This window comes from Ascaphus truei, chromosome 9 (assembly GCF_040206685.1).
Source record: "Ascaphus truei isolate aAscTru1 chromosome 9, aAscTru1.hap1, whole genome shotgun sequence".
Classification (NCBI taxonomy): domain Eukaryota; kingdom Metazoa; phylum Chordata; class Amphibia; order Anura; family Ascaphidae; genus Ascaphus; species Ascaphus truei.
This window is the reverse complement of record NC_134491.1, coordinates 28,267,938-28,285,066: the sequence shown is the minus strand read 5'-3', so window position 1 is coordinate 28,285,066 and position 17,129 is coordinate 28,267,938. Positions and strand designations below refer to the sequence as shown.

At 43.7% G+C, this 17,129-nt stretch overlaps 1 protein-coding gene across 1 annotated transcript in view; it reads left to right on the top strand.

The window, feature by feature from the left end:
• SLC26A8 (solute carrier family 26 member 8) overlaps positions 1 to 17,129 on the top strand; it is a 53,211-nt gene that overhangs the window by 16,795 nt on the left and 19,287 nt on the right. The window contains exons 4-8 of the mRNA XM_075614136.1: positions 850 to 898; positions 1,136 to 1,246; positions 6,478 to 6,518; positions 11,215 to 11,375; positions 11,863 to 12,027. Coding sequence (XP_075470251.1) covers positions 850 to 898; positions 1,136 to 1,246; positions 6,478 to 6,518; positions 11,215 to 11,375; positions 11,863 to 12,027 — 527 coding nt within the window. The remainder of the gene's footprint in view (positions 1 to 849; positions 899 to 1,135; positions 1,247 to 6,477; positions 6,519 to 11,214; positions 11,376 to 11,862; positions 12,028 to 17,129) is intronic.

The window sequence follows — 17,129 nt, the reverse complement described above, 5'->3', positions numbered from 1 at the left end:
CACAACCACCCACTGATCATATTAGCTACCTACTGACCAACCCATTTTATCAGACAATATTAACTACTGACCAACCCACTGAACCACTGACCACACTAACTACCTACCTAGCCACATACCCAACCTCTGACTATACTAATTACCTACAGGATCATTCACCCAACCACTGATTATACTGACTAGCTATTGACCCACCCAACCACTGATTATACTAACTACCTACTGAAACGCACACCCAACCAATTACCATAGTAACTACCTAATGACCAACTTATCCAACTACTAGCCCTACTAACTACCTTCTAACCCACCAACCCAGCCATTAACAATGATATGATAGTAATATTGTGATAATAAAAGATGACGATAAGTCAATATTTAAGTTTTTCATTGTGATATTAATATCGGTCATCCTTGGATTGCATTGACATTTTAGACACAGCTAGTGACATGCAGTTTAACCTTTTCCCTGCTGGAGGCCCGTTAGCACCCAACTGCCACCAGAGTTCTGACATTTACGGGCATGTGGTCACGTTGCTGAGACCATCTTCTGCTAAAGTAAACAGAAGGGGAAGTTCAGGAAAAGGGTTAAAACAAACTTCAAAGAAGGCAGAATGGGCAATGTAAACAGGATCTAAGCACTCCTTGAACCTAAATAAATCTCTTGACATTGTGTTTGCCCCCTTCCTTTTATCCCATTCCTATCCTTATCTTTGATATTTAGGAATAAGCGGCAGTACAGATAGTGGTTTTTTTTTTTTACATTTTAAATTGTATTTATTTCAAGACACATAACTAAAGAAATTGGAAGATATTCAGTTTTATTTTTATTGATTTTGATTCTCTCAGTCTCTGGCTGTTTCCCTCATTTCCAGGCGATTCTTCCCACTCACAGTCGGTATGTCTCAGATCCAGGTTGTCTCCTCTCTGTAGGTTTTGCTGGTATTTCTCTATTTCATTACCTGTCTGTCTCTTCTCTGTAAATCTTGCTTGTATCGCTCTGTCTCTGTCTGTCACTCAACCTTTGGCTGTCTCTTCATTGTCTGTCTCACGGATATCGCTCTTTCTCAGTCCCTGGCAGCCTCTTTCTGCTCAAGGCAATCTTTCTCAGTACCTGGTTGTCTCTCCTCTTTAGGTCTCACTGGCGCCATTCTCTCTCAGATCCCCCCGACTCAAGGAATCTGTTCTGGTTTTTCCACCTCTCTGATCTATGTGTTGATGGGAACCTCGCAGCATGTGACTATTGGTGAGCGTGCTCCACAAGACTGCTAGGAACAATGTGAGACTGCCAGGGGTTGCAGGAGACCACCAGTAACATAATGAGACTGTGCAATAGTGTCACGCTGTGCTATTAATCTCACAGGAAGTTTAAGATACTTAAAATGATGATGTCACACTTTGCACACTGTCTAACAGGAAGTTACAGCATACAGGGAGTGATGAGGGAACACTGCTCTTTCACAGGGTGTTACAGTATCTTGCATGTGATGATGTCACACTGACCTCTCACAGCAAGTTACAGTATCTTCTACGTGACGATGCCGCACTTCTCTCACATTAAACTACAGTATCTAGCACGTGATGATGTCAAGAGAAATTTAGCAGGAAACCAAGAGGCGCCGCACCACAAAAATCATCCAGCAAAGGAGGGTGAACTAAAAACGATTTATTCACGAATGGTAGATCACACTGATATGTTTCGCTCGGGATAGCTTTATCAAAGTGTGGTGATTAATCTCAAACACTGGGTATATGTGTACTTGGCGAACCCGGAAGTAAATCCGTATTTCACGCCATACACTGAGACGCGATGACATCATAGGCGTTATCACGTCTTACCCCATATCTAAAAACAGCAATAACTTTATTAGCAACAAAATGCAAAAAATAAAAATGAACAAATTATTCTTTAAAAAAAATGATAATAAAAACAATGTGGAACAAGTGATTGTAATGATCCAAATGGATTCCTGTTCACACAATATCTAAATATTGACAAAGTAAGATTAAATTCTATATATAGATATTAATATAGCAAACATATAAATAAGCATATACAGTACTAACATGAAGACTATAATTAGAGTCATCCTAAATGTATATACCCATTAAAAGATCCGTGAAAGAATCCATATTGGATTATTAACAACTTCACTAAGTATATTAAAATACATAGGCCAGGTTATATAACGCTGGTCCATATATATGTGAAGTTAATTAAAGAATAACATTTATATCAAACATATAACCTTATTCATATATTGCTAGGATCACAATTAATGGGTATACTATTGAATCTAGAGTATCAAAAAAACATGTGTAAAATGAACAATAAATCTATTCTTACACTATTAGAATGAATGTAATTTAAACATAATGATGTTTCATATGAATAATATGGCTGGAAAATTGTCCATAAACAAACTAATCACATGGTAGGAACCTAAAAACTATATACCTATGGAAAAGTCTGCTTCTGCATAGTAACAATCGAATATCCATTCAGAGCACAGATAATACATTCAGTGATCTAAATATATATATGAATATAAATAAACTTCCCTATCAGAAAAAACAAACTGTTCCACAACCGTGTACAATACCAAACTCAATCTGACGATATGGATTAAGAATCAGTGTGAGGCGAATACTTTAAATAAGGATATCGGAAAATGTACACCTTAGCAAAATAAGATGATAATGCATTGGAAAAAAGAATGAAGAGGGAGGGGGAAGGGTACTGAGAGGTGGAGGTGAAGGGTAGGGGGGAGGGAAAAAGAAAGGAAAAAACAGTACAACCGGGAACAAAACAATAAAGCAATATAAATTAAATGTTTATAAAAAATTGCTTAAGTCCCAATCGGTATTGAGTCCAAGAGGAACTCTGGTCCGTAAAGTAAAAATTCAATGCATCTCCCTTTAATTGAGTTTATTAACCCTATCCCCTCTTCTGATTAGAGGGGGGACATGCTCAATACCCTTAAAGGTAAACAAATTTGCCTGACCTCTAGGACAAGTCGCTGCATTCTTTGAAACAGGGTGATTAAGATCACCCTTTTTAATAAGTCTAAGATATTCTTGAATTCTTTGTTTTAGAAGATGTATAGTCCGTCCTATGTAATGTTTACCACAGCCACATGTAAGAAGGTAAACCACAAAATGGGTATCACAATGAATGAATGAGTTAATACCATAACTTCTACCTGTGACGTTGGAAACAAAACGGGCGGGCATTTGCATAGTGGAACACGTGATACAATGATTGCATCGAAAGGTGCCTTTAGGTCTGTTGACCAGAATTTATTCTTCTTTTGGAACATACTGGGTAACAAATAGTTAGTGTAAAAAACAAGAGAATGGGACGTCGCTCAAACCGTAATATCAAAATAATATATAGAAAACCTGGTGCATGGGGAAAAGGCAATAATATCATGAAAGAAAGTGACAGAGGTCACTAAAGTCCCCTATTAGTTGCACTCATGGCAAAAACAAATTGCATAATTAAAAGATATAAATATCCTCAGTATGGACTCAAAGTCCCAGATGAAATGAAAAAATTGCTAGAGGATACAATATCCACAGAAAGACTAATGTCTGAAAGAAAAATAAACATAATCCATAAAGGACCATATGTCCACAGAAAATGTCTAATGGCCTAAAGTATAACAATGACATCCACTATTAAAATCCAAAAAATAAAAAAAACTTTAATGAACCATATATAACGCCGAAAAGCAAGTGACATAGAAATAAAACAAATTGTGATGTTAAAATACCCCTGTAGGGGAGCGGTGGGAAGGGGGTAGCAACCAATATAGTGAGGAATACCAAATCAATAATGATTAATAATGTATATATATATCTCTCTCGTGGTATCCCTAGTGTTGCAAGCTCTGTGGGTAGGTCAAGGTAAACACTTGAACAATAAGGAGCCTAAATAGGTAAGTATACAGTGATCAGTTCGTCAGGTACCAGATGTATCTATGTATATACATAGTGGTCCGCCTTAGGGAGGTACAAATAACTGCGATCCCCAGTCAAAGAGCTCCTTATATGCCCAACGGTATAAATAACATAAGTAGTAGGCAAACGAAAATGATACAACCGTGCTCCTAATGTTGCTGTGTATGCACAGACCAGAGGTAACTCCCAACAGATGCTGCTCATCTCCACGAGTATTCCCGCTCTCAGACGCCCACGAGTGACGTCACACCCCGACGCACGTTTCGTGTGATGCTTCACACTTCATCAAGGGGGGAGGAGCTAATACTGTGAATGCCTCGATCACAGTTATACCTGTGGCCAGAAGGGAGGCTGGGCTAGAGTGCCCAATAGATGTGCACGCTGCTGCTGTGAATTAATCTACCAGTCAGCGTGTACACCAGGAGAAACGAAAATCAATAATTAAATAGATAAGAGGTACATAAAAGTATGTGTATTACCATGTCCGTGTATGTACTCAGCACAGCAGAATTACGAATATATATACTGTTATATATATATGCACAAATGGCACCATGTCACTAGTATCCATGATTAAAGGCATACACACACACACACAAGTATATTTAATGTATACACTGTGTGTGTGTATATGCAAGTATACTCAGAGGGAGATAGATATGTATAATCACCCCTGACACTCACCAAAAAGTGTGTAAATATTAGATAGTGAACCATGGGCTGCAAATCGTGATCACAAATTATATCATGAAGTGCGGTGCAGGATTGTACTACACTGTATGACCCGCCCCATAGGACAAAACGGGTCTTCTAATTTTAATGCTGTATTCCCATGGATCCCTTGTGGTGTAGGAATGTGCTAACCTAGACGACCCGCTCCGAAGGACAAAACGGGTCTCTAAAATTAAGCTATATCCCTGGATCCCACTAATAACATTTAGAACCCATATCACGAAGCAGCCCAATGGAACACTATGGTGAGTCTAAATGAATGAATTATAAATAAAACCTTCATTCAAGCCATTAGGTGCAAGTGTTCCTAAGGTATGAATCCACCTACACTCCCTCTGTAGTAAATTGCGGTCCCAGTCACCACGTCTCGGGCCCCACGGGACATGTTCTATGCCTATGAAGCTAAGCACGTGTGTTACCCCCATGTTCGTTGTTCACATGCCTGGCAACAGGTGTATCGCGATGGTTGCGTATTGAACCCAGATGTTCAAGAACCCTAACTTTCAGGGGTCTGGGTTTTACCAATGTATTGTTTTTTACACGTACATGTAATTTGGTAAATTACACCCTTTGTCAGGCAGTTAATGAATGCTTTGATCTCAAAAGGGGATGTCCCACTCATTCCCAAAAATTCTTTAGTGGCTGTCATTGATTCACATGCCTTACATCGGCCACAGGTGTAACACCCTTTTGGTTTAGGGCCCAACCATGTTCGTTTAGTATTTTCTATAAAGTGACTTTGAACCAGACGGTCCCTCAGATTACGAGGTCGTCTACTCACCATTTTAGGTGAGGACTTTAAAACTTTAGATAGGGTTGGGTTAGGATGGGCCAGTGCTTTTGAAGACTCTGGTGTATGAATCCCCACTGTTCATTAAAGGTGCTAATAAATCTGATGGTCTTCTCTGCAGGGATATCAGTCTCTTGTTTTTGTGTGAGAAGATGAGGTCTGCGTGTATGGAGTGCATTTTGATAGGCTCGTTTCACTGTACATCTACTGTGTCCTCATGCCAGAAAACGGTTTGTCATATCTGCTGATTGTGACTTAAACTCATGAATACTAGAACAATTTCGTCGTAAACGTAGAAATTGGCCTGTGGCTATATAGTTGATCATATGTAACGGATGATGGCTAGTAGCCATAAGTAGACTATTCGTCAAGGATATTTATATCTTTTAGTTATGCAATTTGTTTTTGCCGTGAGTGCAACTAATAGGGGACTTTAGTGACCTCTGTCACTTTCTTTCATTATATGACAAATAGTTAGCCAAGGTTTTGGCTTCTTTTTAAGACAAACCTAGGTCCATCTTTAACAAATGAACCAATAGAGGAATCAAGCTGGAGAATCTTCCAGTGCTTTCTTACAATAGATTTTATTTGTTCTGACTGAGCACTAAATTGTGTTATGAACAGAGATAGATCCTCTTCAGCCTGTTCTCTTCTTTTTCTCCTCAATATGCTTGCCCTGTCGATATGTTGAACCTCGCTGAAGGCACTCTCAAGGTCCTCTACTTTGTACCAATGAACCTGACAAATAGATGGCGGGATTGTGCAAGAAGGTTCTCATGGCTCTAACAATTCCTCTTCAATTGGAGGAATTGTTTTTACTGTGAGGGGGTAACCAGGCTTTATAATAAAGGTTAAGCCCACTTGGCTGCCCCTGAACTGTGTTTTGGGACCGTAGAGTGTCAGCTCTTGGACCCGTGTATTGTGCATGCATTACTGTACCATGTAATAAAATATGCGACAATTGCAATTTTTTTATGTTTTACCCTTTCCAGGAGTGCTAGCAAGTGGAGACAACCAGGCTGTGAGTTTCAGGGTAGGTTTGACAGTGAAACTTCTTTCATATTGCGTCTATTTAGCGGGGTTCCAAAGTTACTGGAGACCCCAAAAATGTACCCGGGATTCAGGTTAGATTCCCAGCTACATTGAAGCGCAGTGCTCCAGTCAAAACCCTACCATGAAAGCATTCTTGCGGCTCACCACTAGTCTGCCTGCTTCAGCACAGACCAGAGGGTAAAACGGGACACCAGTGGGTAAGGTACCCCTAGACCTGTACCGGTGTCCCCCAGTGTTTGCCCAGACCCCCTAAACCTAGTATAAAGGTTTGGGGATTACTCCAGCCAGGGATAAGGCTGTGAAAGTTTTAAAAGTAAAGTTAAAATATTTAAAAGTCTAGTTTGCTGTGTGTAAGGGATAAAGGCTAGTGTAAAGGGGCAGTTTTAGTTTTACACTCTAGCTCATACACCAAAGGACTATAACACATTTTAGCAGCAGAATTTATGAACGTATATTTTATTAAGCAGCAGTGTTTTAAAATATGTTTAAACTTTATACATTAAACCAGGCAGGGTCTTTCATCCTAGGGACAGAGGGGGGGAGCTCCTGGCCACCTGAGCTTTGGTGCCAGTGAGTCTAATCCCAGGTCCGTAGATCATAATCACACTAGCTGCCAGGGGTGTGAAAGCCATCTAAACAGGATAGCTGAGTTAAGTGTTCAAGTCCAGTTGTCACCTTCCTAGACTTGGAGGCACTGAGCCTGCGGGGGGGCTTTGAATAGTAAGTGGGCAAGATGGCAGTTTGTGCACATGCCCTCACTTTTCTGAAGCCATAGGTGCCAGCTTTCACAATAGGTCAGAGGAACCCGGGCGCTACCTGGAACTAAATAGGAGTTGGATTGGGGTATATTATCCACCTTGGGAGTGGGCAAAGTGTCCCTCTGTTGCTGTTCCTCCTGCGACTCAAACCCCAAAGGAGGATCTACCCAGGATCCTTCAAAGATAGAGGAGACAGAAAAAGGGGGATGGGGGAGCACAGGTGGAATGGTATACAATCTGAATTCAGGTGTGTAAGACTTTGAACTGCTGGTGTGGGTGATGTGAATCTATAAAAAGTCTCAAACACTCACACGGCCTTGTGCGAATGCGTACGCATCAAGGTATCTTTACGTCCTATGTTCTTTTCTTTAAGGATCTCGTCTGTGCGTTTCTTTCTTTGTTGGTGTTGATTCGCCTGTTTTGTTCTGTAGTACTCCACCTCTCGTCCGGGCTGGTTCTTCTGTTTCTTGTACTTGTCGTTACCACGGCCAAGTGTGAGTGCACACTTGGAAAGGTATCTTGAATTGTTCCTGGTGTCCTGTGCTGTAGAGTTTCTAGCCGCTCCTGTCCTGGATTCCTTGCTCCCAGGTAGGTAAATGAGGATATGAGCCCAAGGTATGTATAGATCTAGAAAGGATTTTTCTGCCCAGCTGGACCACGTTACTTTATCGGGAGAACATGCCTTTTCTAAGATCATTAAGTGGTACAGCCTAGTCGCGAGCTGCCCTCAAGCGCTGATCGGTGATGTCGAGTTGTATTGTATTGTATGTCTTTATTCTGAGTTGGCTGCAGTTGTCCGATTCTGTTTTTGTATGGCTTAATTTAAGGCGTTAAAAAAAGAAATAGAAAAACAACTAAAATGAGTCAGTAAAGCTGATTCTAAGAAAGGTACATGAATATTGTAAATGACAACTGCCCAACCTCCTCTCTCTTCCAGATACTCTGTCTCCTTGTTCATTCAGAATCAAGAAGCATGAGGTCACGTGGGAATTCCCCTCCTCCTGCTTCTTGATTCTGAATGAACAAGGAGACAGAGTATCTGGAAGAGAGAGGAGGTTGGGCAGTTGTCATTTACAATATTCATGTACCTTTCTTAGAATCAGCTTTACTGACTCATTTTAGTTGTTTTTCTATTTCTTTTTTTAACGCCTTAAATTAAGCCATACAAAAACAGAATCGGACAACTGCAGCCAACTCAGAATAAAGACATACAATACAATACAACTCGACATCACCGATCAGCGCCTGAGGGCAGCTCGCGACTAGGCTGTACCACTTAATGATCTTAGAAAAGGCATGTTCTCCCGATAAAGTAACGTGGTCCAGCTGGGCAGAAAAATCCTTTCTAGATCTATACATACCTTGGGCTCATATCCTCATTTACCTACCTGGGAGCAAGGAATCCAGGACAGGAGCGGCTAGAAACTCTACAGCACAGGACACCAGGAACAATTCAAGATACCTTTCCAAGTGTGCACTCACACTTGGCCGTGGTAACGACAAGTACAAGAAACAGAAGAACCAGCCCGGACGAGAGGTGGAGTACTACAGAACAAAACAGGCGAATCAACACCAACAAAGAAAGAAACGCACAGACGAGATCCTTAAAGAAAAGAACATAGGACGTAAAGATACCTTGATGCGTACGCATTCGCACAAGGCCGTGTGAGTGTTTGAGACTTTTTATAGATTCACATCACCCACACCAGCAGTTCAAAGTCTTACACACCTGAATTCAGATTGTATACCATTCCACCTGTGCTCCCCCATCCCCCTTTTTCTGCCAGCTTTCACAAACCTGGCAAAGTGTGTGAGTGGCTAGAGATGAAGTTCCCACACTTGTGGGTTGGCTGTAATGCTGTGGGACTGACTTTGCAAATGTTATAAAAAAATGTTAGTAGCCAGCCCAGAGAGCAGTTTTTCCTCAGAGATTCCTAAGAGATCAGAACACAGATCCGACCTGTGATTCCAAGGTCCAAAAGTACGTAACCTTCACTGAGGGGTTGGACCGACCCAAAGAAGCCTTGCAGTGACAGCAAAGAAACAGCTACAGGACTTTAAGCAGAAAAGTTTCTAAGTCACACTTTCAGTACCATTTGGAGTGGAAAGTGCGGGAGCTGCTGGAGGCTCATGCCGATTTGAGCTCCAGAACTTTTCGGGCTAAGACCGGTCAACCAACGGACTATTTAAAGACTTTGTTTCAATCAGAAAAGTTAGTTTTTCAACCCCAAACCCCCAGTACGTGTATTTTCTTCTGCCTATTGTAATCCAATGTGTGTTTGCCGGTTACTACGGAATAAATCACAATTTATTTTACTTATTGGCTTTGCTCAGTGATATGATCCCGGTATAAATGTGTAAGTACCTGGTCCCCCGTGACAATTGTCCCTTAGGTATACCCCTCAGTTGCGTTTTGGGATGAAAGCTGTCAGCATGTAAAAAAGTGTTACATTAATTAGGTTTTCTCTATACATCTGTGTGAATATTAAGCCCCAAATCAACATATAAATCTAAATATTGAATGTGTTGAAAGTGAGAATTGTGAGTGAATTTTAATTGCAAAGTATTAACATTAAGAATTGCAATAAAAGATAAAAGTGTAGTGACATCACCATCCCAAATAAAAATTAAATCGCCAATATACCTCTTGTAAAAAATTATATGTTTTCTGAAAAGATTTGTATCTCCAAACACGTGGAATGACTCCCACTAACCCATGTACAGGTTGGCAAAGTAAGGGACAAAACTAGTACCCATTGCCGTTCCACGCGTTTGGAGATAAAATACCCCATCATACAAAAAATAATTGTGCTTTAATAAAAAGTGAATTGCATCTAAAATAAAAGTGCTCTGTGCTGGTGAAATAGATGATTCCAAAAAGTATCTGACAGCTGCCATCCCTTGAGAATGTTCGATAACAGTATAAAGGGACGTAACGTCCAACATCACCCAAAGGTAACTGCTTTTCCATTGAATATTGTCAACCCTTTGATCAGATCACCGCTATCCAGAATAAATTATGGCAGTTCATGTACCAGGGGCTGGAGGTAACAATCAACATAACGAGATAAACCATCTCCCAAAGATCCAATACTAGACACTATGGGTCTCCCAGGAGGGGAGACCAGTGTCTTGTTTATCTTTGGGAGATGGTGGAAAATAGGAATAATGGGGTGAAGGCAATAAAGAAAATCAATTTCCTTATCGCTCAATTCACCCAATATTTTGCCCCTTCAAGAAGATCTCAGAGATCTCTGAGGAAGAGAAGGATGGGGTCAGATCGGAGCACAGCATAAGGAGAGTCATCACCAAGCTGGCGTAAAGCCTCTTTACGATAATCATCCCTATGCTGTACCACGATGGCCCCACCCTTGTCCGACCCCTTGATAATCAAGGATTTGTTGGCCTTTAAAAATGAAAGCGACAGTTTTTCTTCATTGATAAGGTTACTCCTTACAAAATTCCCATATTGTAATGGAGACACATTGAAGCTAAATCCATTAGAGAGTAAGATTAAATCCCTCGACTCATTTTTCAAAGGTTGAGATAAAGTTACCCTTAACAAAAGTGGGATAGAAAATAGGCTTCTGTGAGACTTGCAGGGGTTGCAGGAGACCACCAGTAACATACTGAGACTGTGCAATAGTGTCACGCTTTGCTATTAATCTCACAGGAAGTTGAATATACTTAAAATGATGATGTCACTTTGCACACTGTCTAACAGGAAGTTACAGCATACAGGGAGTGATGAGGTAACACTGCTCTTTCACAGGGTGTTACAGTATCTTGCATGTGATGATGTCACACTGATCTCTCACAGCAAGTTACAGTATCTTCTACGTAATGATGCCACGCTGCTCTCACATGAAACTACAGTATCCTGCACGTGATGATGCCACACTGTCCTCTTTCTCACAGGAAGTTACAGTATCCTGCATGTGATGATGTCAGACGTCCTAAGGACTGTGAACTCGAGGACTCTGAATGCGACATCCCCTTTACAGACATCAAATTTCACCTCTAGTGAGGACATCCTCACACGCACTGCATCCACCACACTGTGTGTTGGAAGCCTGCAGGTACAGCCACTTACACTCACCACCTCCACCCCATTATGTGTGGGAATATGCAGGTACACTTACTGTACTCACTGCCTCCAGCACACTGTGTGCAGAGATCGTGTACGTGCCACCATTAACACTCAGTCTGCTCACACTCACTTACTGGTAGTGTGCCTTACACAGCATGTTGAATGTTTGTCTCTGCACATCCCCTCTCCCCTTCTCTAGCCCTCTTTCTAAACACCCTCTCCCCCCTCTTTCTTTCTATCCTCTTTTTCCCCACTGTCTCTCTCACCTCTCTCTAACCCTCTCTCCCTCTCACTTCCTGCTCCCATCTTTCTCTCACCCCTCTCTCTGCTTCCCCTATTTCCCCATTTTCACTCTCCCCCTCCCTTTCTCTCCCCTCTCTCTTTTCCCTTCTCTTCCCCTCCCCCCTCCATCTCTCTCTCCAATTTGTCCCTCCCCTTTTTTTATCCTACCTCTCTCCCCTCTTATTCCCCTTTAGTGTGGTCTGGCTGTCCTGCAGTTTGGTCTGCTCTCCCCCTACATGTCAGATCCTCTGCTCAGCGCTTTTCTCTTCTCCACCGCCATACTCCTCATCGTTTCTCAGATCTCCTACATCTTTGGAATCGTCCACAGCTTCTACAGCGGGCCAATGGGCATCTTCTACGTGAGTGGGGGAGGGGTTTGTGTGTGACATCACTGGAAGTCATCTTAGTGAAGATGTGACATCAAAATAAGTAATTTCACTGGGGATATGACATCATGAAAACTCATCTCACTAGGCACATGGCATAACAAGAATTAATTGACATGACATGACATTGCAGGAAGTCATCTCAATGGGGATGTACAGATGCAGTGGCTGTTATTCAAACATTTCACGGGTTGTATTCCTGGGCATACCCAGGTCGTGCTGCGTGATTTCCTCAAATTTTACCACGTTAAGACGCGTGTTTACTGGTGTTTTTATCAAGTGCAGAAAATGGCATTTTAACGTTGTCTGCAATACTGTCGAGAAACTCATGTGGGCGATCGCGAGTTGTAGTCTTAAAAATCTAATTGCAATTCAACCTGTCTTTTATTGCCGTACAGTACAGTACTTCAAGTGTGTGTAATTGTAATTTGAAGATTAACTTTACGAGTTCATACTGTATACAGTACATGGGAAAGAAGTCCTTTACGAGGCTCCTTGACTATACACAAATCCTCTAACTGTAGAAGTATAAAAATATGATGTTACGGTGAAGGGGTACCCAGGCCATGAAATAAAGGCATTCTGCTCGGCTGGGTTCCCCTTAGTCACACAAAGTGTCTGTAAAGTGTCAGTTCTGCAGCCCAGGTCTGGATGCAGTCCTATTAATATGTAAGAATATGTCTAAAATGCGCCGGCTAGGAATAAGGGGCCTCTAGCGCTGTTTAAAGGGTTAATTGGGTAAGCGTGCCTGTGGTTTTGTGGTCGTGCCCGACATTACAACACTGTATCACTGTAACCGCAGACAAGCAAGGGAAGCCTTAACCGCAAGTTACATTGGTTAAGTGGTCTGCGGTCAGGATGTGTTTCCCCCATTCAATTAAGGTCAATTGGTAAAGTACGTCTGCGGTTATCGATTGCGGCCGGGGATTGTAACATTGCATCCCGACCTCAAACCGCAGACCGGGGAAAAGTTTAACCACAAACCACATCATTGCCCTCACATAATCCTAGCTTTCTAATTTTTGGTGTGCAGAGTCCTAGGGGACTGTGACAGAGTGAAGTCAACTCCTATCAGTTACGCCTGGGAGACATATGTCTGAGTGCTTCATCCAGCACTCATATGGGTTAACTCAGGTGGAAGTTAGGAAATCAGAACTCTTTAGCTGACACCTGAGAGCCATCAAGGTAGATAAAGGATCATGTGACTGGCAGTAGCTGCCAGAGAGAGAGAGAGAGAGAAGCACACTGCTGCGTGAGCCCTTAGCCAGAGGGATTTCACCAAAGACTACTTCAACTAAAGTAAGGATTATTCATTTGCTTACTGACTGCTTAAAGTACCCTTATGGTTTGGTTCTGGTTTAGCCAGCCAACCTGCTAGATAGGTCTGCTGTGTTATTAGTCAGTTTTTCTCCCAAAGTGGAGCAGGATTTATTTTGTTAAAGGGACAGTGTACCCGCATGTTATGTTACTGTGGAGAAATAAAGCCACTGAACGTTTTTATTTATCCTGAAACTATACATGTGGACTGTTCCCTGACCTCGGCTACAGGCCGTCCTGCCACAGGTGGTGTCAGAAGTGGGATGTCGGACGGCCCCTGTATCTGAAGGGCCACACAAATGGAAAAAATGGAGATTTTTTTTTCTCAGTTCCTTGAGCAACAGCTCCAGCTAGCAGAGAAGCAAGCAGAGCGACAAGCCCAGCAAGATGAGCAACAAGCCCAGCAAGATGAGCAACAGGCCCGGAGAGAGGAAAAGCTACTCCAACTGCTGGTCGAAGGCCCAACCCCAGGCAGACCAGGGATTCCAAATAACCCACCGGTGATGCTGCCTAAAATGAAGCCAAACGAAGACCCAGAGGCATTTCTCCTCACTTTTGAAAGGGTAGCCACGGCCCACGGCTGGACAGTTGATCGCTGGGTAACGACTCTGGCTCCACTCCTCATAGGGGAAGCTCAGGCAGCCTACCAGGCTCTTCCAGCGGACGAGGCCATGGACTATCAGAAACTAAAGGCTGCTACTCTGGATCGCCTAGGCCTCACGCCAGAGACCTACCGACAGCGGTTCCGGACAGTCAAATATACAAACCGAGACAGACCCCGGGTCGTAGCCCACCGCTTAGTAGACTTATGTGCCAGGTGGATACAACCGGAAAAACATGACAAGGCAGAGATCCTTGAACAATTTGTGCTCGAGCAGTTCATACAGATACTGCCCCCCTCCTCCCGCTCCTGGGTAAAAAGACACGCTGCATTTTCCCTGGATTCAGTGGTCCGCTTGGTGGAAAACTTCCTGGGCGACGACACCCAACAGGATAGCTGGGAACGGCCGGTGCAAACACCAGTTGCTTCCGGTGATACTAGAGGCAGGAGAGCAGACAATCGAGGGGTCTACAACCCGCCAGCTCAGGAGATCCAGTCAACCCGATCGGAAGACCCTTTCCCATCTCGGAGGGTTCCTGGTACAAACTCCCGCAGAGACGCCCATCCTGGGTCTGAGGCCACTGGATCACTCAAGGGAGGCCGCCACCCACAGTATTCCCCGAGAACCTGGACTCCTGTCACCCACCCGGTGGAGAGGATAACCCCACCAACCAGAAGGGAGGACCCCATCCAACAGCGGAGAGGTCCAAACCCCGAGCCCCGTCGAGAGCTTCCGCGGACGACCAAGTTTGCGGACTCAGGAGATGAGGAAATGGACTGTTCATATGGCAGAACCACTGCCACAGCTTGTCTCCGAGGGGACCACAATCCGTGGTTAGTCCCAGCATCTCTGGAGGGGACAAAAGTAAACGCCATGCTGGACTCGGGCTCTGGAAAAACCCTGATCCTAGAGGGCCTAATTCCAAGCAATAGACTATCTTATGACTCTCCTTGGAATATCGAGTGTATCCATGGGGATACAAAGAGATACCCGACGGCGACCGTTACACTGCGTATCCAGGATCAAGAGGCTAGCCTACTAGTGGGAGTTGCTCCCTGGCTACCTGCTCCTGTTCTACTTGGCCGAGACTGGCCCTACCTCGAAACATTGTTGGCCCCTACTCCTACGGAGCCTACTTCTCTGGTACCGGAGAAGCCCGGAGACTTGTTCCCTTTTTCCCCAGAGATTTTCCCCCGTAGACACCATGTCCCAAAGACACGTAAACAGAGACGTGCGGAAAAAGAGGACTGGTTAAGAAAGGCTGGGACTTTTGGTAACATTAGTCAGCCCAAAGGACTGCAGGTCATGGCCGGGGATGACCAGGGTGGGGAACAGATAGATACGGGAGTGTTGCTAGACCTGGATCTTCCTGACTTCCGTCAGAGGCAGAGGGAGGACCCAGCTCTGGCTAGACAATATGAGAAGGTGGTACAGGTCAACAGCAAGATAATAGATGAACAGGGTGTAAAAGTGTTTCCACATTTTGAACTGTTGAATGACATACTATATCGTGTGAATAAGGTTACACAAACAGGGGAGGTCATTCGACAGATGCTAGTCCCTAAAGGGTTGATTAAAACAGTGTTTACCCCAGCCCATACTCTCCCATGGGGTGGTCATTTGGGCAGAGATAAGACCACGGACCGCATCTCGTCCCGGGTTTTACTGGCCAGGCATACATGGTGACATCATGAAACTATGTGAGACATGTCCTGAATGCCAGTTAACTAGCCAAAAAGGACAGAAGCCGGCTCCTTTGGTTCCTCTGCCCTTGGTAGCCGTCCCATTCGAGAGACTTGGGGTAGATCTGGTCGGACCTTTAGAACCCTTTGCGAAGGGACATAAATTTATACTCGTTGTTGTTGATTATGCCACCAGGTATCCTGAGGCCTTCCCTCTGAGATCAGCCACTGCTAAACAGGTTGCTCACAGGCTGTTAGAACTGTTTTCTAGGGTAAGACTTCCCCAAGTAATGTTAACTGACCAGGGAACAAATTTCATGGCAAAGTTAATGCAGGATGTCCTGAAGTTATTGGAGGTAAAATCCATCCGGACCTCAGTCTACCATCCTCAGACTGATGGATTGGTAGAGAGGTTTAACCGTACTTTAAAAACTATGCTTAGGAAGTTTGTGGACACTGAAAAGCGAGCTTGGGATGAACTTCTCCCTTTCCAGTTGTTTGCGGTACGAGAAGTTCCCCAATCATCCACAGGCTTCTCCCCGTTTGAGCTCCTATATGGACGCCAACCTCGGGGTATTCTCGACCTACTGAAGGAATCCTGGGAGGAGGAGCCCTCCCCCTCCAAGAATACCCTTCAGTATGTCATAGACCTTAGAAACCGCCTAGACATGATAGGTCGGTTTGCGAAGGAAAACCTCAAATCTGCTCAAGAACCTCAAGAGAGGCAGTACAACCAAAATGCTCGCTTGAGGGTCTTCCAACCTGGGGACCAAGTGATGCTACTACTACCGACATCAGAGAGTAAACTCCTTGCGAAGTGGCAGGGTCCTTTCCAAGTTCTCCGCCGCACCGGGGAGGTGAACTATGAGATCTCTCAACCAGGGTCCAGGAAGGGTAAACAAATCTACCACGTGAACCTCCTGAGACCCTGGAAAACGATGAGATCGCTGTTCATTTACCCTCGGGAAGGAGAGACGGATTTGGGTCCAAAGCTTCCAAAGGGTAGTACGTACACTGACCATCAGGTTCCCATGGGAGAGGTTAACAACGGAACAAAGGTCAGACCTACTTAATGTATGTGACCAGTTCCCAGATGTTTTTTCTGAGCTGCCAGGGCAGACTGATTTAGTGTCCCATAGGATTGAGACAGAACCTGGCGTAAAAGTACGGTCCCGTCCCTATAGATTGCCAGAGGGCCGAAAAGACCTGGTAGAGAGGGAGATAATAGACATGTTGGAATTGGGCGTGATCGAGGAGTCCCACAGCGAATGGTGTAGCCCTATCGTGTTGGTCCCTTAACCAGATGGGAACGTGAGGTTTTGCGTGGATCTGCGAAAGGTAAATGCTGTATCCAGATTTGATGCATATCCAATGCCTAGGGTGGATGAATTGCTTGATTCGCTTGGTAAAGCAGAGTATATCTCCACCCTAGATCTCACGAAAGGATATTGGCAGATACCACTAGCGGAAGAAG